At 42.6% G+C, this 23,588-nt stretch overlaps 1 protein-coding gene across 3 annotated transcripts in view; it reads left to right on the top strand.

The window, feature by feature from the left end:
- LOC138949255 (uncharacterized) overlaps positions 1-17,500 on the top strand; it is a 30,213-nt gene extending 12,713 nt beyond the window's left edge. For all 3 annotated transcript variants that reach the window (XM_070321041.1, XM_070321040.1, XM_070321039.1), the window contains 6 exons: positions 1-7; positions 316-482; positions 1,308-1,512; positions 7,312-7,405; positions 10,274-10,374; positions 12,930-17,500. The exon at positions 1-7 is cut by the window's left edge and continues 208 nt beyond it. In XM_070321041.1, coding sequence (XP_070177142.1) covers positions 1-7; positions 316-482; positions 1,308-1,512; positions 7,312-7,405; positions 10,274-10,374; positions 12,930-12,989 — 634 coding nt within the window. In that variant the 3' untranslated portion in view covers positions 12,990-17,500. The remainder of the gene's footprint in view (positions 8-315; positions 483-1,307; positions 1,513-7,311; positions 7,406-10,273; positions 10,375-12,929) is intronic.
- Positions 17,501-23,588: the final 6,088 nt, after the last annotated feature.

Below are 23,588 nucleotides of genomic sequence, written 5' to 3'. Positions count from 1 at the left end.
ATTCATGGTTCCGTCACCATTTTTTATTCTTTGCTTTTTTTTAAATTTCTGTATTTGGTTTCTTTTATACTGTTGTGTTAACGTTCCGCTTTCTTCCCTTCTTATTAATCCCCCCCCCCCCTCCCTCATAGACACGATTTGTTTCTAAATATGGCTTGAAAGGAGATCAAGGATGTAAATAACATTTGAAGTAACAAGTGTAAAATGATGAGCTTTCTTTTTATAATCCGTCCAGGTATTGATTACCACCATTCTCCGGTTCCATCTCACTTGTTTGAATTTGAAATCAACCCTATTAAAACTTGACCTTTGCAGAAACATGTGGAACCTTTGTTGGAAAAGTGCGGCTTTTTCCAAGACCAACAGCACGTGCACCTGAAGGCTCACATGTGTCTGCGCTGTGCCATCGAGCACATGATTCCCATTGAAGAACTGGCTGACAAACTGATGATCCATGGTTGTCTCAGGTCTGGCGAACACAGGTCAGTTGCGTACCATTTCAGAAAATCATAACCAAATCAATACTGTATCATCATCATCATCATCGTCGTCGTCATCATCATTATCGTCGTCGTCCATCATCCATAATCAATATCATCATCATCGTCGTCGTCGTCGCGTCATCATCATCATCATCGTCGTCGTCGTCGCGTCATCATCATCATCATCATCATCGTCGTCGTCGTCGTCATCATCGTCGTCGTCGTCGTGAGCAGCAGCAGCAACAGCTTTTACTTTGTCTTTTATGCCTTATGATCGTGAGCCTCCAAGTTCACACTCATCTTTCTTTTTTTTCACTTTTTTTCTTTCTTTCTTTTTTTCTTTCTGTTTAACTTCTTTGTTTCTTTACTTCTGTCTGTCTTTTCAATTTATTTTTTTCTTACTTCTTTTCTTTCTTTCTTTTTTCTTTCCTTTCTTTCTTTTTAACTTCTTTTTCTTTCTTTTTTTCTTTTTTTTTCTGTCTGTCTTTCTTTCTTTCTAACTTTCTTTCTAACAGAAACTCACACAGATGTCAGTAATATTTGATGTCATAACCAAAGGGAAGTAAGCGCTCTAAATGCATACGACATAATAAGAGTTATCCGGAACCAATCCTAGCACCTGAAAGAAACAACAAGCATTGACATGAACAAGCGACTTTCATCCTGGGGTGCCAGGAAATTGTTTCCGGATAACTCTTGCTTACTCCATTACACATGTCGTATGCATTTTAGAGCGTTTACTTCCCTTTGGTTATCAATTCTCTGCGCTCTGCCTCATTTCTTTTAAGATTCTCAGTCATAGTTATTTGAGTGAAACATTGACAGGGACGCAATAAAGTCGGGGATGGTGGAGATCTCCAAGTGGAAGGTGATCTTCGACAGCCTTCAGCGCCAGCACTCCAGTCCGCAGGTGCTGAAAATCTTTGAGGAAATGATGCAAGAATTTGAGATCCCTATGCCCGCGGAATTATCTCATATTCTACAGAGGGGCATGATCTGCGTTTGTGGCGATGCAGAAAACCACTTGGCAGTAAGTGTGACGCTTTCCATAAAGAAAAGATATTACTATGATTTGTTAAATATTTTCCTTTCTGCCTAGATAATCTTGTAAATTACTGTTCGAGGTTTGCTTCAATGGAGCGTTTGTGACGTGTCTATGGTGTCTCTTGCGGGGTTCACATTGCTTCAAGTATAGACCATGCCAAGTATGGTGTACTCCCGGTTGGCCGTATTAGACGGGTAACAGTACCAAATAGTGTTAATTAATTACTTTTGAATTATTAGCAGTATGCAGGGATAGGCCATGATATGTTGAGCATTCTTGCCGAGTTCTAGAAAAATCTAGTGGGGGAAAGTCTATTTTTAGACCAAATGAAACCATTTGAGGATTATTGCAACTGAGAATATGGCAGTACTATAGCTTGCAGCACAGTGAACATTGTTTCATGCAGTATGGGTTGATTAACTTGTGTCATGTTTTCAACTAAAAAAAATAGCATATGTGGCAATTTCAAAATCTGTTCCAAATAAGAATTTAACCATTTAAGAATCTCAACAACAAAAAAAGGCCCCCGAAGATCCTTTGTAAGAAATGACAACTGATATCTGCAAACCATGTCATATACATGGACATGATCTAGCAGCATATTAAAACTTATATTACTCATAAAGTTCAATCCATTTGAGGATTGAACCATTCAGGAGTTTTACCAAAATCTGTCCCAAATAAGAATATAACCATTTGAGAATCTTAACAAACAAAAAAGGACTCCGAAGATTTGTAAGAAATGACAACTGATATATGCAAATCATGTAATATACATGGACATGATCTAGCAGCATATTAAAACTTACTCGTGGTTGTGGGATGGGCCCAACTGAACGTCTTCTGTGGCTGCTGGGCATGCCAGCCAGTGCTCATGTCAACACATCCATGCAGCTTGTTACTGGTGTGGAATTTGCAACAAGCGAACAGCACAAAGACTGTAGCCAGGCCAGACAATCAATCAATCAATCAATATAAAGCTTATATAGCGCGTATTCCGTGGGTACAGTTCTAAGCGCTTGTCGAAGAGTTGTCAACACAGGACTAACAAAGAAACTAACATCTTCAGACGGACACGAACCCTATCACACACTAGCAAACCCTGGTAAACAAACAACTGTTCAACAACAATGTACACATCAATAGCTAGGTCCAAACAAAATAATATTAAGCACAAAGAAAACACCTCTCACAGAGCACAGCACAAGAATGTCTTTTGGGGCACAACACATCACGTTAAGTCAGAGATCACGCTGATACCCTCAAGCTCATCGGCTACTTTTTAAGCCGGAATCCAATCGACCTTGGTGACAACAAGCTGAGGGATTTGTAAACGTGGAAAGTGCCCAACAGATTGGACAGGATATTGTTACCCAGATAACCGGCAGGACCATGGATGACGTGCACATGAAAATGTCAGACCAGGCTGTCACAATGGCAACCAAGACGACGACTGTCTTTACCAACAATGAACCATTTGCAGTAGACCCAAACCTCCTTTTCCAGCGTTTAACAAAGATTGCACAAGTGACTCCTGAACGTCTGCCTGAGTGCTTTGAGTTTGAACTCAGCCCCATCCCTACAGCTCTATTTGATAAAGCAGGACTACCTCGGGAAGCAAGAAAACATGACCTGACAAAATACATTTGGGCGGCCACAAAGCAAGACGTAAAAGAGCTCCCAAAGGATGTGACCTATGTGCTGGATGGAGGGGCACTTCTGTACAGTCAGACCTGGAGCAAAACCGCGACCTTCGTCCAACTCATTGCATGCTACGTGGACTTCGTCATACGACACTATGGACTGGCAACCGTAGTTTTTGATGGATACGGCAGTGGCCCTTCAACGAAAGACGCAGCCCATCTACGAAGAAAGAATGGTCTAAAAACAACAAATGACGTCCAGTTTGAAGATGCCATGTTTGTTGCTGATACAAGGGAAGCATTTCTCAAAAATGAAGTCAACAAGCAACGGTTCATCAACAGACTTTCCAAAGCTCTGGAAGACAGCGGGATAGAAGTTATCCAAGAAGATGGTGATGCCGACTGCTGCATTGTGCGCACTGTCCTGCAAAAAGCAACTGCTTTTCCCACTACTTTGGTAGCCAACGACACAGACCTTCTCATCCTCCTGTTATACCACACTCAAGAATTCCATAAGAAGGTGTACATGGCAGCGGGAGAAAGGAACTGGGACATCAAAGTAGCACAGACCGCATTGAATGCAGAGTGCACAGACCTGAGCAAAACGCTACTGTTCTGCCATGGCTTTGGAGGCTGTGACACAACAAGTGGACTGCATTCCATTGGGAAAGGAACGATCCTGAAGAAATCGGCAAGGTCTTCTTTCCTAAGGGAACAGTCACAGGTTTTTGAAACACCTCGGACATCCTGTGAAAGAATCATCAAAGCTGGGGAGAAAGCCATGGCATTTCTCTACAGCAACGGCGAAGAGCAAAGAAGTCTCAATTCCTTGGGGTACGTAAAGTTCCAGCAAAAACTGGTGACATCAACATCTTCAATTGAGCCTCAACAGCTTCCACCAACATCAGCAGCAGCTCAGTTCCATTCAATGAAATCCTACTACCAAATACAGGAGTGGATTTCACTGAAAGGAGATGCCATGGACCCACTAGAGTGGGGATGGAATATTACAGGGGACAAAATGTTCCCAATCTACACAAACAGAACCCCTGCTCCGGAGGATCTCCTTCACCTAATCCGCTGCACATGTAAGACCGACTGTTTGACCCGGAGGTGCTCGTGTCGGTTGTACGGATTGCCATGCACAGCAGCCTGTGCTCACTGCAAGGGGGAAAGTTGTTTTAACAGTGCGGGTCACGAAGACTGAGGAAGTAGACGATCTTGTGTGTGAAATTTGAATCTGGATTGTAGGTTTTAGTAGTGTGTGACTAGAATTGTAACCGGTTTGAAACAATATATCGACACACGTGATCATAATATAAAAAGACATCTGACATCTGGGAAGATATAGGTTCCAGAAAAAATTACATTGACAGTTGTGCAAATCTGAGAGAAAGAGCAGGAGAAAAGGTCCTGTCAACAACCAACTGGTAAGTCCTGTTTTCCTAAAATATTGAACAAAATTGTATAATTCCTGAATGATTCAATCCTCAAATGGATTGAATTTTATGAGTATTATAAGTTTTAATATGCTGCTAGGTCATGTCCATGTATAGTACATGATTTGCATATATCAGTTGTCATTTCTTACAAATCTTCGGAGTCCTTTTTTGTTTGATAAGTTTCTCAAATGGTTATATTCTTATTTGGGACAGATTTTGGTAAAACTCCTGAATGGTTCAATCCTCAAATGGATTGAACTTTATGAGTAATATAAGTTTTAATATGCTGCTAGATCATGTCCATGTATATGACATGGTTTGCAGATATCAGTTGTCATTTCTTACAAAGGATCTTCGGGGGCCTTTTTTTGTTGTTGAGATTCTTAAATGGTTAAATTCTTATTTGGAACAGATTTTGAAATTGCCACATATGCTATTTTTTTAGTTGAAAACATGACACAAGTTAATCAACCCATACTGCATGAAACAATGTTCACTGTGCTGCAAGCTATAGTACTACCATATTCTCAGTTGCAATAATCCTCAAATGGTTTCATTTGGTCTAAAAATAGACTTTCCCCCACTAGATTTTTCTAGAACTCTTTCATGTGATTATTTGGTGCCTATAGACTGTAACAAAACTTAAATGGGTTTAAAAGGAATTTTATTACGGTTTCAGCATGATTTTGAGTTTGGCTGCCGCTCTATATCTCGGTTGGCCGTATCTCGTTTGGCTGTGTCTCGTTTGACCGTAACTCGTTTGACCGTATCTCGTTTGACCGTATGCATTCATTGGAACGGACTCGCAGTCTCGTTTGACCGTATTTGCTCATGTTTGGTTTGGTTACATGTCCCGTGCACCTTCCAGAACCCATGTCCACTAAGCACAAGAGCGATTCCGCCTCTTTTTGTTTCTATCGTCTCCATGACTGTTCGTTTGAAAATGAATTGACTCACAGCAAACTGTCCGCGATCTTTACATTGTGAGTACAAATCGCAAAGATATCCTCCATATGTCTCACGTGAGAGACAGAGAGGAAGAACAAAACCATACCATTGCTGTAAACGCTCACAGACGTTTTTTGTTTTTTTTAAATCACGTGAATTGAAAGAGCATGCTATTGTTTTTTCTCTTTTCTGTTTTGTTTTGCCAGTGACTGATCGCACACACACACACACACACACACACACACACACACACATACACATACCGGCACACGCACGATCAGGTAAAATCATACGGTCAAACGAGACTGTCCAATACGGTCAACCGCTACAACGCTTCGGTTACTGTCACGGTTAACTGGGCGGCGGCCACATCAATCATACGGCCAACCGGACCCTAACCCCAAGTATCATTGGTTTAAACAGTTTTTTTATTCAGTTGCATAAATACAAAGCCGTAATTGAAAGTATCATTCCGTGCTCTCAGGCATTTAGAGAATTGCATTCCATAGTAGCTATCCAGGTTAAACAGGCTGTGCAGTCGAACCCCCCTTAAAACACCTCCAAAAATCTGAGAAAATCAGGTCCTAAAACGGAGGGAATCTTAAAATGGAGTTAAATTTACAGAGGTGATGAACAAAAAGTCTGAGAAAACAGGGTCTTAAAATGGAGGAAAGCTTAAATGATGGGGTCTCAACATGGAGGAAAGCTTAAATGATGGGGTCTCAACATGGAGGAAAGCTTAAATGATGGGGTCTCAACATGGAGGAAAGCTTAAATGATGGGGTCTCAACATGGAGGAAAGCTTAAATGATGGGGTCTTAACATGGAGGAAAGCTTAAATGATGGGGTCTCAAAATGGAGGAAAGCTTAAATGATGGGGTCTTAACATGGAGGAAAGCTTAAATGATGGGGTCTTAACATGGAGGAAAGCTTAAATGATGGGGACTTAACATGGGAGTTACACTGTATTGATGGGGCGGGGATGTAGCTCAGTCAGGGCGGGGATGTAGCTCAGTCAGGGCGGGGATGTAGCTCAGTTAGGACGGGGATGTAGCTCAGTCAGGGCGGGGATGTAGCTCAGTCAGGGCGGGGATGTAGCTCAGTCAGGGCGGGGATGTAGCTCAGTCAGGGCGGGGATGTAGCTCAGTCAGGACGGGGATGTAGCTCAGTCAGGGCGGGGATGTAGCTCAGTCAGGGCGGGGATGTAGCTCAGTCAGGGCGGGGATATAGCTCAGTCAGGGCGGGGATGTAGCTCAGTCAGGGCGGGGATGTAGCTCAGTCAGGGCGGGGATGTAGCTCAGTCAGGGCGGGAATGTAGCTCAGTCAGGGCGGGGATGTAGCTCAGTCGGTAGCGCGCTGGATTTGTATCCAGTTGGCCGCTGTCAGCGTGAGTTCGTCCCCACGTTCGGCGAGAGATTTATTTCTCAGGGTCAACTTTGTGTGCAGACTCTCTTCGGTGTCCGAACACCCCCGTGTGTACACGCAACCACAAGACCAAGTGCGCACGAAAAAGATCCTGTAATCCATGTCAGAGTTCGGTGGGTTATAGAACCACGAAAATACCCAGCATGCTTCCTCCGAAAACGGCGTATGGCTGCCTAAATGGCCGTGTAAAAAACGGTCATACACGTAAAATTCCACTCGTGCAAAAAACACGAGTGTACGTGGGAGTTTCAGCCCACGAACGCAGAAGAAGAAGAAGAAGAAGAAGAAGAAGTATTGACTATCTTTTGCGCGTGGACTTTTTTCAGGCGGAACAAGATGGCCGGACCCCAGCACCCATTGGAACTTTTTGTGTTTCATGCCAGAGGCTTTCGCGGCATCGTCCGAATCGTAACCCTGAAGGTAAAATTATTAAATGAAAGAAAACACAACAGCAACCAGCAAATTCGTTCTTCCCCCGAAAGCGGCGTATGGCTGCCTTAATGGCGGGGTAATACGGTCATATACACATTAAAATCCACGTGTGCAAAAAGCACGAGTGAACGTGAGAGTTACAGTCATGAACGAAGAAGAAGAAGAAGGTAAATTCGTTATCAATTTTTCGTCAGACAGTCGCTGACTTCATCAGGATGGTAAGGATGAGTTAGGAATGATGTACAGTGTATTTCATTCTGATCAGCATCGCTCCACGGCTATTGCCAGTTGTCTCTCTGACCGGACGCTACAGTCCTACGCGAATCTATCAAAATAAGAATACAGAGTTATCTCCCATATGTTTTTCGCGAGCACTAATCTCAATTTGAGATCAGTGTTCGCGAGACGAAAATTATTGCAGATTGGCCGACTTCGACAGTGATCTCCGTTCTGTTCTTCACAGTTATGATAAAGACATCGTTCTAAGGTCAAAACAAGTCGAAATGTTGGGACTGCTGCCGGAAGGAGACCGTAATATATGGTTTCATCACTGTCAACTGGTTACAGAAAAAAATCGTCTGCTCCAGTGAGCGCCGAAACCAAACGGTTGATTATCACGTGACACTTTTGCCATATTTAGAGTTGTTTGCACAGTAAATACAGCCGCGAAAAATAGCTCATTGAAACTGTCTTACATATCAATTCCTTTGTAATTTAAAAATTACAAAACACCATGAAAAATCATTATCGACGATCGCGAATCTGCTTATATCAATAATACATTACAAAAAGCTCTAAATATGTTTTAAAAAAAATCGGTTTCCTTGCCAGACAAGGAAACTCAAGGCATCCTGTCAGGGAGAGAATGAGCCGAACTCATTTTGACCTGAGTTCAGGATGCAGTGTATTTGTGATTGGTATTACGTCATGAAAAGCTAGTGTAGGCCTATAACAATGTATAACGGCGGGAAGATAGCTCAGTCGCGGCGGCGGCTTTGAAACCAGTTTTTCGCTGTCAGCGTCGGTTCAAATCCCGGGTTCGGGGAGAAATTAATTTCCCGGAGTCAACTATCTGGAATCGGTTTGGTGTGTCTGATCACCCCCCGTATGCATGCATTCGCACGTTAAAGATCCCATGTTCGCAGCGAAAGTCTCAGAGCTTGGAAACATGAACACATGCTGTACTGTATAGCAGCTCGAGGGAGAAAGCATCCCGAATTTCCATGAGGGTTAGCTCAGAGGACTAGTAGATAAGATAGATAAGATAACAAAACGTTAATGTCCATTGTCACTATACATAAACGTGGAATTTGTTTTTGGCACCCCATTGTTTCGCTAACAGAACACACACTAATACAACGAATCATGCATCAATCAAATTAACCGCTGCATACAAATATAAAATAACGAACTACATATTATAGTCACTGTTACACACACAACGCACCCAAATAATTGCATATAACATAGTAATCATGCAAGTCTGAGTATAAATCATATAGAACGATATTAATTTTTGACAAAAGACTACAGTTGAATTTAAATTAATTTTTTAAATAAGGATTGATGAATATGCGGTTAGAAATTCATTAATCCTTATTACAAAAAGTATTAAAACAGGTTTCGACGCTAGGTAGTGTAAGTAGAGCATTGATTAAATGACTGATTGATCGAATAATTAATTGGTTGATGGATGGATGAGTTGATTGATCGATTGATTAGTGGATTGATGAATTGATAGATGGATGGATCGATCGAATGACATGTTTTCTATAAACCTAAAACAATGGATGCTTGTAAGCATGGTTCTCAGCACAGTCACTGTTATTTGTGTCTCCTGTTGCAATTTGCATTTAAATCAGTCGATGCTTGAATTTTGGGGGACACATAACCCACTAAACTATGAAGATTAAAGAAAAAGAATTAAGCAGTTACTTCCCTTTGTTCGATTTTATCATTAGGGCATCTAGCCTTACTTGGATATAATATATACTTAAATTAAGTTAACAGTTCACTTGGGACCACACAACAATTAAAGGCCCAGTCTGCCTCAATTAGTTTACAGAACGATTGAAATCTTCTTACCAAAAAAGCAGTTCTAACCTTGTGGAACACACTTGCAATAGCATTTAACAACATTGAATGACACAGTTCGTTTTAATGGCTATTTAGCTTGCGTAAACCACACACCAGATTTCGTGGTTTATTTTACCACTGAGCCAACGTGAACCCGTGTCACACACTTTCTTTTTTTCAAAATGTCGTCGTCAGTTTGTGATTTCAATGCGACTCGCTATAATATTATCTGCAATATCACGTAATTGTGTACCTCTGAATCAAAATTGCAACACACGACTGCGAGTCACACGAACTTATCGGCGGGGGTTGGCTTCAAAGCAAGCGATATGTAGAAAGTTCGTCTGCTTGCGAAAACACGACCTTTGCTTGACCGGCTTCCGGGCTCCCTTTTTTAAAACTTTCAAAACTTCGAGTTATGCTGATCATGTCTTGATGAAAAAAGAAATCTTTTAGGATTTAGGAATGTTTGTGTAACAAGCTGTCAATTTAGTTTTTAGATTTTAAAAGTTAGTTCTGGCGCCAAAATGAGGTGCGATTGTGGTACTAGATAATCCGGCTGGCCACGCAAAAATACATTCTTTGAAAAATGCTCGCTCTTTACGGAGGGCACCTGGGATGTTCTTAAGCGATGAGTGTTTAAACGAAAGGGTGTTTGTACTGAGTATAAAAGCCTGACAGTACAAGTGTCTGAGACCAGAAACTGATGGTTTACGTGAGGCTGTGTGTGCCTTTAAGTTATGCTTGAATTAAACTTTTTCTGTTTTTTTCTTCTAACAGGTCTACATGCGGACTTCTCCCAGCCCAGTGACGACAAAGAAAATGACGCAGAGATCCGACAGAGAAGTTGCAGAAGCTTCCGTAAAGGGCAAATGACAAAGGTACCTAGCTGTCTTCATTTTCATTCGATTTTATTTGAAATACTTTACTATCCCATCATTGAGAATTTCGGGCTGCTTCCTTCCACTGGAAAGCCAGCAAGAGTCGCGCTGCTAAGGTATGTGCATGTTTAGGTGTAATCAACCGCCCGAAAATGGCCGAGGTCTGGATTCCGTCTCTGTGTCTCCACATAAAGTTTACCTCTGTCCGTCCCGGTGAAACACGAGAAAATTACTCCCACGAGATTTTTACTCCGGAGTAAACATTTCGTACGAAAAAGTTACTCCCTTTACGAAAAAAGCACTCCCCCATTGCACGAGAAAATTACTCCCCAAGACAGGTGAGTTCCGAGTAAACATTTCGTACAAAAATGTTACTCCCCTGACGAATAAATAACGAATAAATTACTTCACCCTAACACGAGCAATTTAACTTCCCATGCCAGGTGTACGAAATTTTTACTCCCTAGTCCCCTGTTAGTCTTGGTGGTGGAAGGCGTGGAAGGAGGGTAGCGCGACATTCGTGTGCGCGAGATCACTTATTGGCATTATCCCTTCGCCCGCATCCCATTTTTGCGTACGAGATTTTTACTGGAACTAAAAAAAATGGGGAGTAAAAATTTCGTGGAGGGAGTAATTTTGTCGTGCCTTGGGGAGTTCTTTTCTCGTACGAAAAGTGTACTCGGAGTAAGAATTCCGTACGAAATATTTACTCCGGAGTAAATTTTTCGTGGAGTAAAAATTTCGTGTTACACCGGCCTGGATTCAAACCCTTGACCCAATGACTATAAGTCGAGTGCTCTACCAACTGAAGCACCAAGCCCAGTGCTAATTGGACATATGCATAAATAATAAACGTTTTCATCCGTTCTGTAAATAAATGTTCAACTAAGGTGACACCGATGTGTCTCCTTTGCGGTTTGTTGTCTGTTTGGCGGTATGTAGCCGCGCAAGGAATTATTGATTGTCCATGATGGAGCTCTGAAAAAATCATCTGCTGGAATGGAAGTGTCATTTACGTGTTGTCTGGGAAAAGCTTGGAAGTTTTAAAGTTGAACATGCTGTGGTGGACATGTTTTGCTCGTGTTTATTTTAATGACAAATATTGAGCATCAACAGTTTTCAGTTTCTCAATTATATCGTCAAATGTCAAAGTTTGTCACATCATACAGAAAACAAACACACACACACCTACGTTCCCACACATACACGCACGCGCACGCGCACACACACACACACACAAACACACACACACACATACATGCACGCACGCACGCACGCACGCATCCACGCAAGCACGCACGCAAGCACACACACACATATACACACACACACACACACACGCACTCACGCACACACACACAAACGCACGCACGCACACACACACACACACACACACACACACGCACACACGCGCGCGCGCGCGAACGAACAGACGCACGCACGAAAGCATGCACGCACACACAGCCACAAACACACTCACACACACACACACACACACACACACACACACACACACACACACACACACACACACACACACACCTCCTAAACATTGAAAATGAGTCTATCCCACAACGAAATCATTACAAGTTTGGACATGTCGTTTTTGTTCATCAAAAAGCACTGATTAACCCCTAAACTAATGTTAAAGGCACAATCTTTCTCGTGTACCGGACCATTCTGTACCTGGGACACATTCTGACAATCAACAGCTCGGGTGCTCCCTGTGCAGAATAAAATTGTGTTGATAAGGCCTAAAAAAATAGGTGTGGTTACGGTAACCCGACCTACCCTATTTTTAGGGGCCGACCCTATAACTTTTTTTTACATTTGTCAACAAAAAAAACCGAAAATAAAAACCGAAAAAAAAAAAAAAAGACTGCAGAAAACGCAATGAAAGCGAAAGCGCTCGAGTCGCACACTTATTTCCCTGTCAAGTAGGTTTAATTTGTACACATTAGAAAAAAAAGTTTAAAAAAAAAGTGATTGCCTACCTTCCTACCCTATTTTTTTGTGGCTATGTTACCTTAACCACACCTATTTTTTTTTTGGCCTAAATCATTTTCTGAACGGACACAGGTGGCTTTTTGTTAAATCAAATTATCAAAAAAAATGCTCACTCCTCTCAAGAAGCGGTCAAGTTGTTGATCTTTGTTATGTGACCAAGTGGAGAGATGTTCTTATCTCAAGTAACAGTCTGGCCAGACCTGAGATGGTGAGCCCAACTTTATAAAGTGCAAGTTTTGACTCCTTGCATGAAAGTCAATGAAATTTCTTTTTTTTTCAAACAGACAGCTGCCTGATCGAGGCATGACTGGTAGCCTTAGGGGCAAATTACACCTGCGCAGAGTCAGCGGCGCTGCATGCTGCGATAGGGATTATGACGAGTAGTTGGCCTGTTTTCTTTTCACGCAACGTGTAGCGGGCTGGCGGAAAAAAATGACCTCAACAATCTGCAGTGCGTCGTCTGTGCCGCTGACTCTGCGCAGGTATAATTTGCCCCTTAGGGCCCGCTTCGTGCACCTGGACGTAACAAGTTCTTCTCTCCTCCACAGGTCCGCAGTTTTCAGAGGGAAGTTATGAAGCCGGTGACCCAGAAGCGCAAGAGTGACTGAGACCTCATCATGCACTGAAAATGACAATTTCAATTGATTTCAAACTGTATTATCGCGTTGCTAGAAAATGCGGGTCGCTTCCTCCCAGTGGAAAGTTAATAGCAACAAAGGTGGTATTACCCAATTGTTGAGAAATTCGGATCGCTTCCTTAAAGTGGAAAGCTAAAAGCAACATTTGTCGTATCACCCCTATGCTAGAACTAGAATGGCTCCCTCCCAGGGAAAGTTAATAGCAACAAAGGTGGTATGACCCCATTGTTGAGAAATTCAGATCGCTTCCTTAAAGTGAAAAGCAAGCAGCAACAATGGTCGTATCACCCCTTTGCTAGAACAATCGGATGGCTCCCTCCCAGGAAACGTTAATAGCAACAAGGGTGGTATTACCTTAGTGCTGGAAAATTCGGATCACTTCCTTGAACTGGAAAGCTAGCAGCAAAGGGGTTGGTATTACCCAATTGCTAAGAATTCGGGTCGATTCCTCCTTGTGAAAAGCAAGCAACAACAAGTGTTGTTTTACCCCATTGATGAAAAATTCGGATTGCTTCCTTCAAGTGAAAGCTTGCAGCAACAACGGTCACAATACCCGATTGCTGTGAAATTCGGATTGCTTCCTTCAAGTGAAAGCTTGCAGCAACAACGGTCACAATACCCGATTGCTGTGAAATTCGGATTGCTTCCTTAAAATGGAAAGCAAGCTGCATAAGGGTTAGTATTACCCAATTGCTAAGAGTTTGGGTCGTTTCCTCATTGTGAAAAGCAAGTAGCAACGATGGTCGTATCACCCCTTTGCTAGAAAATTCGGATCGCTCCCTACCATGGGAAAGCTAGCAGCAAAAATGGTCGTATAGTGCGTATTATCCCCATTGCTGAGAAATTCGGATCGGATCTCGCAGTAGAAAGCTAGCAATAAACATAAAATTGCCCAATTGCTGAAAAAATGGGATCGCTGCCTTCCAGCGGAAAGATACCAACAAAAGGGTTCATATTAACCCTATTGCTTCAGTGGAAAGTCGGGTTGCTTCCTCCCAGTGGAAAGCTAGCAGCAACAAGAGTCGTATTACCCCATTGCTGTGAAATTCGCTTCAACAAGCATCACTGTAATTTAATGTGTGCGTGTTCAGGACCCGTATGCTTATGGGGGAAGTACGCGACAACTCCCGAAGTTTTGAGTGACATCGGAAGTACTTGGCTCACTTTCGTATGCATGGGCCGGAAGAAGGGCTTACTTCGAAGCAAAGCAAGGAAGTAACTAAGGGTAGTTTGCGACTACTTCCAAAGTTTTGAGCGACATCGGAAGTACATCCTCACTTTCGCATGCAGGGGACGAAAAAAGAGCAAACTTTGGAAGCAAACTAGGAAGTAAGTGAGGGTAATTGTACAACAGCGAGACCCAGTAGTACAAACGCTACTTCCAAAGTTTCTCAGTGCAAAATGGCAGGGCTTTTCTTCGGTTTTTCATATCAAACCGAGCGAACGCAAATGAAAGTCCCCAAAAGAGAAAATAGAAGGAAAAGTCGTATCTCGTGCGTGCATTTCGTGCAAATTTCCCTGAATACAAACCAGCCAGCTTTGACTTTTGTTCGTTCTGGGTCACTGGCCACCACTCTTTCATCCCCGCTTATACGAGGGGGTGTTTCTATGTAAATGGGCGTCGTTGTGTGCATGTGTGAGTCAGTGTGAGTGTGTGTATGTGTGAGAGTGTGCGTGTGAGAGTGTGCGTGTGTGTGTGTGTGTGTGTGAGAGAGAGATGGAGAGTGTGTGTGTGTGTGTGTGTGTGTGTGTGTGTGTGTGTGTGTGCGCGTGCGTGCGTGCGTGCGTGCGTGTGTAGTTGTGCGTCTGTTTATTCATTCGTTTGTTTGCGTGCACGCGCGCACATGTGTGAGTGTGTGTGTGTGTGTGTATGTGTGTGAGTGTGTGTGTGTGTGCACCCCCCATTCCCCCCTACCACACACTATCATGAGCTGAGTATTTGTGCCTCGATATTTTATCTATGTTCTTAGGTTTTATGTTGTTTATTATGATTCACCACACCCGAGTTTCTCACAATTGAGATAATACATTGTTCTATGTCTATGTCTATGTCTAACACACATGCACACACGCGCGTAGGCTAAACAAATCCAATCTTGACTTTCAACTTTATATAAACATACATCCTGTTCACAATTAACGAGGACAAACATAACTTACAAATACCCAAGTAGAACAATTTATCTTTTGTAAAATTTCGAACACACATTTTCCCAATTAATATGAAAGTCACTGAACTTAACTTTTTTTTACTACACCTTATATATTTTTTTTTAATTTTTCTCTTGTGTTTATTTTTTTTTTTTAAATTGCTGGAAAGTTTATTTTGTTTGCAGCATCATACACGATTTCAAATTTTGTGTGTGGTTTCTTTCGCAATCAAAGTTTTAACATGCTTTTGAAGAATTGATGGGAACACTTTAAAATCTTTCTGTACGTACGATCTTTTCCCAGTCTGTGAATTTAGTGTGAGAACCCGTATTGTAAGTTCGTTGTCACTATGGGCATTAACAGCGTGGTTAATAACATCGTCAAAGAGCTCATGATCAGAGTGACCGTAGTGTGCATCTGAAATGTATGTGTTTAACTGTAACAACTTGACTGAAATGCAAAATCCTCCAACTACTGTCACGTAAAACTAGCTAAAAAATACATGAAAATGGAGGTTAGAGAAAAGTTTCAATGCCTGGGGCACGTAACAAGAGAAGACTGGGGCCCGTGACTGTCAGAAATGGAAAAGTCTGGGGCGCGTAAACACTGAGTACAAGGGTACCCTTTTATTTTGTTCTCGTACTTCTTCGCGATACATCTAGTTATTATGCACGTTTCCCCTAAAGTTAAAGAGAGTCTAAAAAATCAGTTTTTGTGGATAGCATACCAATGGACTGCGTATCTTTAGTGTTTTTACCATTTTTTTCTCTCCAACGTAGTCACATTTTCGTTGAAATCAAGTTTTCTTGAGTGATTGTGCTTAAACAAAACGCCTAAAATTCAAACAAAAACACTGCTTAGTGCAGAAAACATTCACAACCATAACTAAACTAATCTGTTTTTAGTACGCTTCTGATTCTTTTCTATAATACAATTTTAGCCAGCATACATTCACACCGCTTTCGCCCTCTGGGTACAAAATAGGGCCTAACTACAGTCTCAGTGGGTACGTATATTGGGCGTAACGTGTCTCCACACGACTCGAGTGGCAAAGAACATACCCTGCACTTCCCGTCTCAGTCAGTGAAGCCGTTTTGTCATCATACCCACAGACAGACACACAGAAACCAGGTTGGTTTTTTTTTGCTTTTTTTTGTTGCTTTTTTAAGGAGATCAGAAATTTTTTTGGGTCCCATCAGCGGGTACTATTCGGAAAGGTTTTTATTTTTATTGTGATGTCGCCTACTGTAAACTTATAACCCTTTCACTCGCACTCTCTCTCTTTCTTGATAACTTTCTTTCTCTTCCGTCTGCGTGCTTGGAATTTGTGATACAATATGTTTTTTCAGTTACACGCAAAATGGACATTGTTTTTTTTACTGGACATTCTTTTTTTCCTTTTACAATTACTTCTCCCTCTCTCTCTCTCTCTCTCTCTCTCTCTCTCTCTCTCTCTCTCTCTCTCTCTCTCTCTCTCTCTCTCTCCCCCCTATGTCTCTCTCACTCTTCCTCTTCGCGCCCTCCCTCTCTATTCCTTCTCTCTTTAAAATTGTTATCTCCCTTGGTGTGTGTGTGTGTGAGTGCGCGTGCACGTGCGTGCATGCGTGCATGCGTGTGTGTGTGTGTGTGTGTGAGTGGTTTTGTGCGTGCATGCTCGTCTGTGTGTATTTAAAGCGCATAAATGCAACGATTGTAATATCAACACGCGAAGCCTATATATATATATATTCGAGGCGTTTTTATTGTAGACCATAGGCTTTCACAATACAACCATAGAAGTCGTCTGCTTAGCTATAAAGCCAATCATCTCTCTCTCTCTCTCTCTCTCTCTCTCTCTCTCTCTCTCTCTCTCTCTCTCTCTCTCTCTCTCTCTCTCTCTCTCTCTCTCTCTCTGTTGCTATGTCCCAATGAGTCTCAATACTTTCAAAAAACACCTTTCATTGTATTTAATGTTAAATTACGAAAAATCACAGTGATGGAAGACTTCGTTTAGTTATATTTTCATTTGTCCAAAGCATCAATGTTCATTATATCCACACAAAAACACTCAAAGCTTTAAGACCACATTTACTCATGCATGTATATTCAGCATTGTTTTCACTACGTTACATATACGACGCTTTATATTTGTGTATAATATGTAATGTGTAAATATTCATATGTTGTTGTTTTTCTCTACCTTTTTTTCTACGTTATTATCCGTGTAAATATGTGATTAGATTAGTCCCCTCTCTGGGCGAGGGCTGGTTGAAAAAAAGCTCGTTGTATCAATGCTTATGCCACAACCCTCGAAAAATAAAATTGAATTTGATTTGATTTGAAAAATAAAATTTGATTTGATTTGATTTGATTTGATCTCTCTCTCTCTCTCTCTCTCTCTCTCTCTCTCTCTCTCTCTCTCTCTCTCTCTCTCTCTCTCTCTCTCCCTGTCTCTCTCTCTCTGTCTCTATCACTGTCTGTCCGGCTGTATGTGTGTGTCTCTCTCTCTCCCTCTCTCTCTCTCTCTCTCTCTCCCACAGAGTAGCAATCCGTTTCCGGCGCCTCCAGCACGCAGCGCAGACCCCACGGGGCGCGGCGCGAGCATGCGTAACAAAGCGAACCCCACATCAGACGCCTCTGATAAGGGGAAGAAAACAAAAACCACTGGTACAGCGCTTCTCCTTGAAAGCAACACCCTGAACCGAGGGAGGCTGTCCTCCCTACCAAACTTTGACAAAGGATACCCGCAAGGGTATTTTGAATCCCCAATTAGCCACTCACGCTCACCCTGCAAGCGGTCCACGTACTGAGAGCGTCTGCAAAGATCAGCCTCATTGTCAGTCTGACTCTACCTCAGAGACAACGGACAATGAGGTGTTTCACACAACCCGCAAACGCAAAAACCGCTCGCATAAACAAAAGACAGCCGAACCGGAACTGTCGGTCAAGACTTCTGCTCAGACAACCGAAGGCGGTAACGCCCAAACCAAAACAAACAGACAAAAGAAAACCCATCAGACTGGAAAGATAATCAAACCAGATCAAACAAAACCAGTGTTCCTCTAATTTCCATGCATCCTTGAGGACCTCAAAACTGGCCCTGCAACCTTCAGTGGCCTCGGTTTGGGAAGAAATAAGCAGATCAAACATGTCGTAGGGGAAGTCCTGCTCATTCGCCCATTACCCCAAAACAAATGGCTGATAGGCTGCCACGGCTCAAAACAACAACAACAGCTCGCAAACATGAAAACTCTAAACGGCATTCCAATTAAATGTTCCATCCCCGTCCCAACTACAGAAGGAGTGATCAAAGGTGTTGATCGGTCACACACCAACGATGACATGGTACACATGGAGTTCGTCACCGTCACAGCTGATGGGGGTCAGACTGGGTTGGTAAAGGTTGCCCGGCAGTACGGCTGACCTTCCTGACGGCCGTGTTGCCTGACACAGTCCGCCTCGAGAACCAGGAGTTTCGCGTCACTCCTTTTGTGGCTCCTGTGAGGCGCTGTGTCAAGTGCAACCGGTTCGGGCCTTCGAAAGACCAGTGCCGATCCAAAGCCCACGTCTGTCCCAGATGTGGGTCTAAGGACGGCCACCCTGTCAGCTCTTGTACGAACCCCAAACACTGCATTAACTGTCTCGGGGATCACTCGGCGGCATACCTAGGATGCCCCGAGTACAAACTCAGACAACGGGCAAACAAAATCAGGGCCTGCTCTTATATTCCTTTCTCAGAAGCTTTGAGAAGAGCCAAAAACGAACTTCTCACAGAAAATGAAACTAAACTGATGGCCAAGCATGCCGAAACTGACCTTCCTATGATACATGATGACTTTTACAGAAGAGAAGGGACCCTCAAACCCACATTTGCATCCATTGCAAACCCCAAATCACTAGGGGAAGCAGTGAACAAACAGGATTCTCATCCAAGACCAGCTCCTAGACGTCGCCTTTCATACAAATCCACTGTTACCACCAAAAAAACACAGGCTCTACCTGACGAACAGTCGCAGGCTCTCCACAAAAAAATCACTAAAGACAAAGCACAACTCCTAAAACAAAAGGCGCGCCTTACAGTCGCAAAACACAAACTAGCTCAAAAGCAAGAAGATGAAATTGCACAGAAGGTGCTGACAAAAATTGAAGCCAGCATTGGCCAGCAAATCTCCCTGGCCATTGAACAGGACAAAATGAAAAGAAACCAAGCAGAGCTGGAATTGGCCACTCTTGCTATGGAAAAAATCCGCACTAGACAGGCAAGTCCTGAAAGAGAAGACCAGGGGCTGCATTGTTTTCTGGGGTAAATAATGACTGTAATTGTCGATGCCCAGTTCAAACAAAACCCTGGTTACCTCCTGGAATGCATGTCCAAGGTATACACAAACCTAACCGGCAAGAATGTGACTCTTAAACAACCAAGCCCCGCTCTCCTCACACTCACCACACTAGGTGTCAGAGATCTTACAGAGACTGAAATAGTTGGCCTTGGCAAGGCAATGCAAAAGTTATAATGGATATGTTCAAAGTGAAAACACAGACATACATGTCTCTTGTGATTCTTCTGTTTCTTGTTTTCCCCATGGCTAACTCAACGAGTAGAGCAGCACAAAATCCACATTCTCCAAAACTAAAAAGGAACTTAAGCATTTTACAATGGAATTGCAGAAGTATAAATACCACCCTTAATTACCTCACACAGTTCTTAAGTGTTAGACAACCAGATATTCTAGCCCTACAGTCCTTAACTGTCCCAAAATATAAACTCCCTCAAATAGATGGGTATTATTACCCACCAGTTATAGACCCAGATGTGAAAAGAAATAAAACAGATGTAGCCATCTATATTAAACTAGATATTCACTATCAACAGACCATGTCTCCCGCACCCACCGTTGGTGTTCATGGCTCAACATGCTCAATTGAGATCACGATGGAGGGGAGCGGCAAGGCAAACATTGTGAATGTATATTACCCCACGGGTTGTCGAGAAGAATACACAAAATGGATCAGGGACCTCCAAAGTGAGACACACAGCTCGGTAGTACTTGGAGATTTCAATGACCATCACGCACTTTGGGATGACAAACTCAAGAACATCAACACACACAGTCATTTGGCAGACCATATAATAATAGACTCAGACATGGTTGTGTTAAATGACAGTACCCCAACTAGACTTCCTGATAATAACAAACAGTCAGCCACAGCTATAGATTTAACTCTTGTCAGTACAAAACTAGCAAGTAGAGCTGACTGGACGATCATTCCCGACACACTTCACTCGGACCACAGGCCAATCCTACTCACACTACATAACATAAACCCCGGTCTCGCAGAGGACACAAGCCTTCCCAAATTCAATTATAAAAGAGCCAACTGGTCGGCCTTCAGACAAGAATGTTCTACTTGCGACATAACCAAGTTAGAATCACAAAGCATAGACACATTTTATGAAAACATTAGAGAGTTCATCATATCAAAAGCTAATGTAACAATCCCAACAAACACCACCAACAGAAATAGAAGAAAGACAGCACCAAACCCCTGGTGGAATGATGACTGTGAACAGGCCAAAAACGCAAGAAACAGAGCCACATCAGACCTCTTGAAGAATGAAACAGACGCAAATCAAGAGGTAATGAGAGAAGCAAAAAGTCACATGTCCCACACAGTCGCTAAAGCCAAGAGAGATTATTGGGAACAGTTTGTAAAGGATGAAGTAAATAACCAAGAGGATACTGGAAAAATTTGGAAAAAGATAACTAAAATCAAACACAGGTATAAACTCACGGAAAAACCTTTGATAGTTGACAATAAACTCACCACTAACAACCTTGAAAAGGCTGAGCTTTTGGCAGCAACTTTTGCCAGGGCCAGTCAGACCGAACACCTTGAAGAAGTCAGGCGGGAATACAGAGAAGAACACCAAAAGACTTACACTCACCCAGCTGAAGATAACACCCTACCAATAAACCATCCTCTAACCAAAAAGGAGCTAAAGAAAGCAATAAAAAGCATAAAGACAGGAAACAAGTCCACTGGCAAAGATCCAATTTCATATAAAATGATACAACATTTCCCTGACTGCCTCCTTGACATACTGCTTAAGTTTTTCCAATCCTGTTATGAAAGCAACACAATTCCCAAGGCGTGGAAAGAAGCGCTGGTGATAGCAATTCCAAAAGACGGAAAACCAAAGCAGTTAGCATCTAGTTACAGGCCCATATCTCTCACGCCCCATATTGGCCAAATCTATGAACGAGTCATCAAGAATAGGCTGGAACACTACTTAGAGAAACATGGCATCATCCCCACGTGCCAGGCCGGCTTCAGAAAGTCCAGGTCCTGTACAGATAACATTGTTAAACTAGCTGCCCACATTAAAAAAACTCGAGCAAGAAACAAAACCATGTTTGCCACCTTCTTTGACATTAAACGCGCCTACGATTCAGTCTGGCACACCAAACTATTGGAAAAACTGAAAAACATTGGTATATCAGGAAGACTGTATAATTTCGTGAAGGAATTTATCAACGAAAGGACGTTAGAAGTCCGAGTAGGCAGAGATGTATCCACAGCACACAAAGTTAACATGGGAGTCCCTCAGGGCAGTGTCATTGCCCCGACATTGTTCAGCATCATGCTGTATGACATCCACAGAGCCGGGACGAATGGAACAGTGATTTCACTGTATGCAGACGACCTGGCTCTGTGGTCAAATCACAAACCAAGAGAAACTCAACACAAAACTAACTTAAAGAGATATCAAAACGCAGTAGACAAAATAATCCATTATTTGCACACAAACGGCTTTGAAATCGCCGCCGAAAAAACAACATTCATGGTTGTCACCAGAAAAAAGCTACACGAAAAATCCACAATTATCGTCAACAATACACCCATGGAGTCTAAAAAACAAGTCAAATTCCTTGGCGTTACCTTCACCCCGAACCTAACATGGGGGCCACACATCAAAAACCTTGTCGGCAAAGCCAAGAAAGCACTAAGTCTCCTCAAAGTATTAAAACGAGAGACCTGGGCCTCAAATAAAGGCAGCCTGCTTCACGTTGCGAAAGCCATTATAAGATCCCGTTTAACATATGGTCAAGAAGCATTTTTTGCTGCATCAAAATCGAATCTAAAACTATTGGAAAGAGCCGAAATGGCTGCCCTCAAAATCATCTTTGATCTCCCAAAACACCCCATAAACAAATTAGTGTATCAAGAGGCTGGCTGGCTGCCCCTCGATGAAGAAAGAAGACTAAAGTCGGCGCAGTATGTATCAAGAGCCAGTACAGTTGATAATGCTGTGAACGAAGAGCTCACTGCTGAGTTCGACACGATAACCTCGGCCCCTTACCAAAACCTAAAAAGAAAAACACCCACAATATTTACGAAGCAACAATCCCACTAGCAGACTATGTTCAACCGATATTTCAAGAAAGTGGGGTGAACCCAGGTAGGATGGCCCAAATTCCCATTAACCCCTTCCCCTTTTGGTTCATGGAGTCCCCCATCATCATCCCTGATCATGATCTGGGTATAACAAAGAAAGATAACCCTGTGCTTGTCTCATCAATAGTAAGAGAAACAATCTCAAACAGTTACAAAGATCACCTACAAATATTTACTGACGGCTCAAAACAAAATGATGGCCAAGCCGGCTGTGCTTTTGTCATCCCTGACCTCAAAATAACTAAACAATTCAAACTCAACCAGGATGTGTCCATTTTCACTGCAGAAATGTACGCCATCTTAAGAGCATGCCACTATATCAATGACCTCCCTAACCCTAACCCAACAAGAGTCGTGATTCTCTCCGACTCAAAATCAGCTCTGACTGCTCTCCAAAATGGTTCCAGAAACCGGGAAGAGCTTCAGACGGAAATATTGTTCCTCTGTCACCAGATCATTGCCTCTGGAACAGAACTGACCCTTATCTACATCCCCTCACACACAGGGATCAGAAGCAATGATATGGCTGACAGAGCAGCAAAAGAATCTGTCACAGATCAAGCAGAATTTCATGACCTCAAATTAACAAAGACGGAAGCAAAACACAAAATGGCCAAAGTTGCCTGGCGTCACTGGGAAACAGAATTAAAAACAGAAGGCGATGCCCATGGTTGGCTTATTCTGCCCCGACAAACAAAACAAAACAGGCCTACACTCCCCACCCCCCTCCTTAAAATACTTCGCAGAATTCGTACGGATGGATGCGCTCACAAGTTCTTTCCCCGTCTCTGTGAATGTGGAAAGCTAATATCTTTTTTACACCTCTTTGACCGCTGCCAATTACTCCAACAAGATTTCCGCAACCTACACACCCTTGTCAACGAACACAAACTGAAACCCCATGAGTTTTTAGATAAACATTGCACGCTTCAATGGAAGCCAGCATACACCCTGTGTCTCTCAATACATAAGGCTGAAATA

Source organism: Littorina saxatilis, linkage group LG15 (genome assembly GCF_037325665.1).
Source record: "Littorina saxatilis isolate snail1 linkage group LG15, US_GU_Lsax_2.0, whole genome shotgun sequence".
Classification (NCBI taxonomy): Eukaryota; Metazoa; Mollusca; class Gastropoda; order Littorinimorpha; family Littorinidae; genus Littorina; species Littorina saxatilis.
Note: the sequence above shows the minus strand (reverse complement) of the source record. Positions and strands in the feature narration are given on the sequence as shown.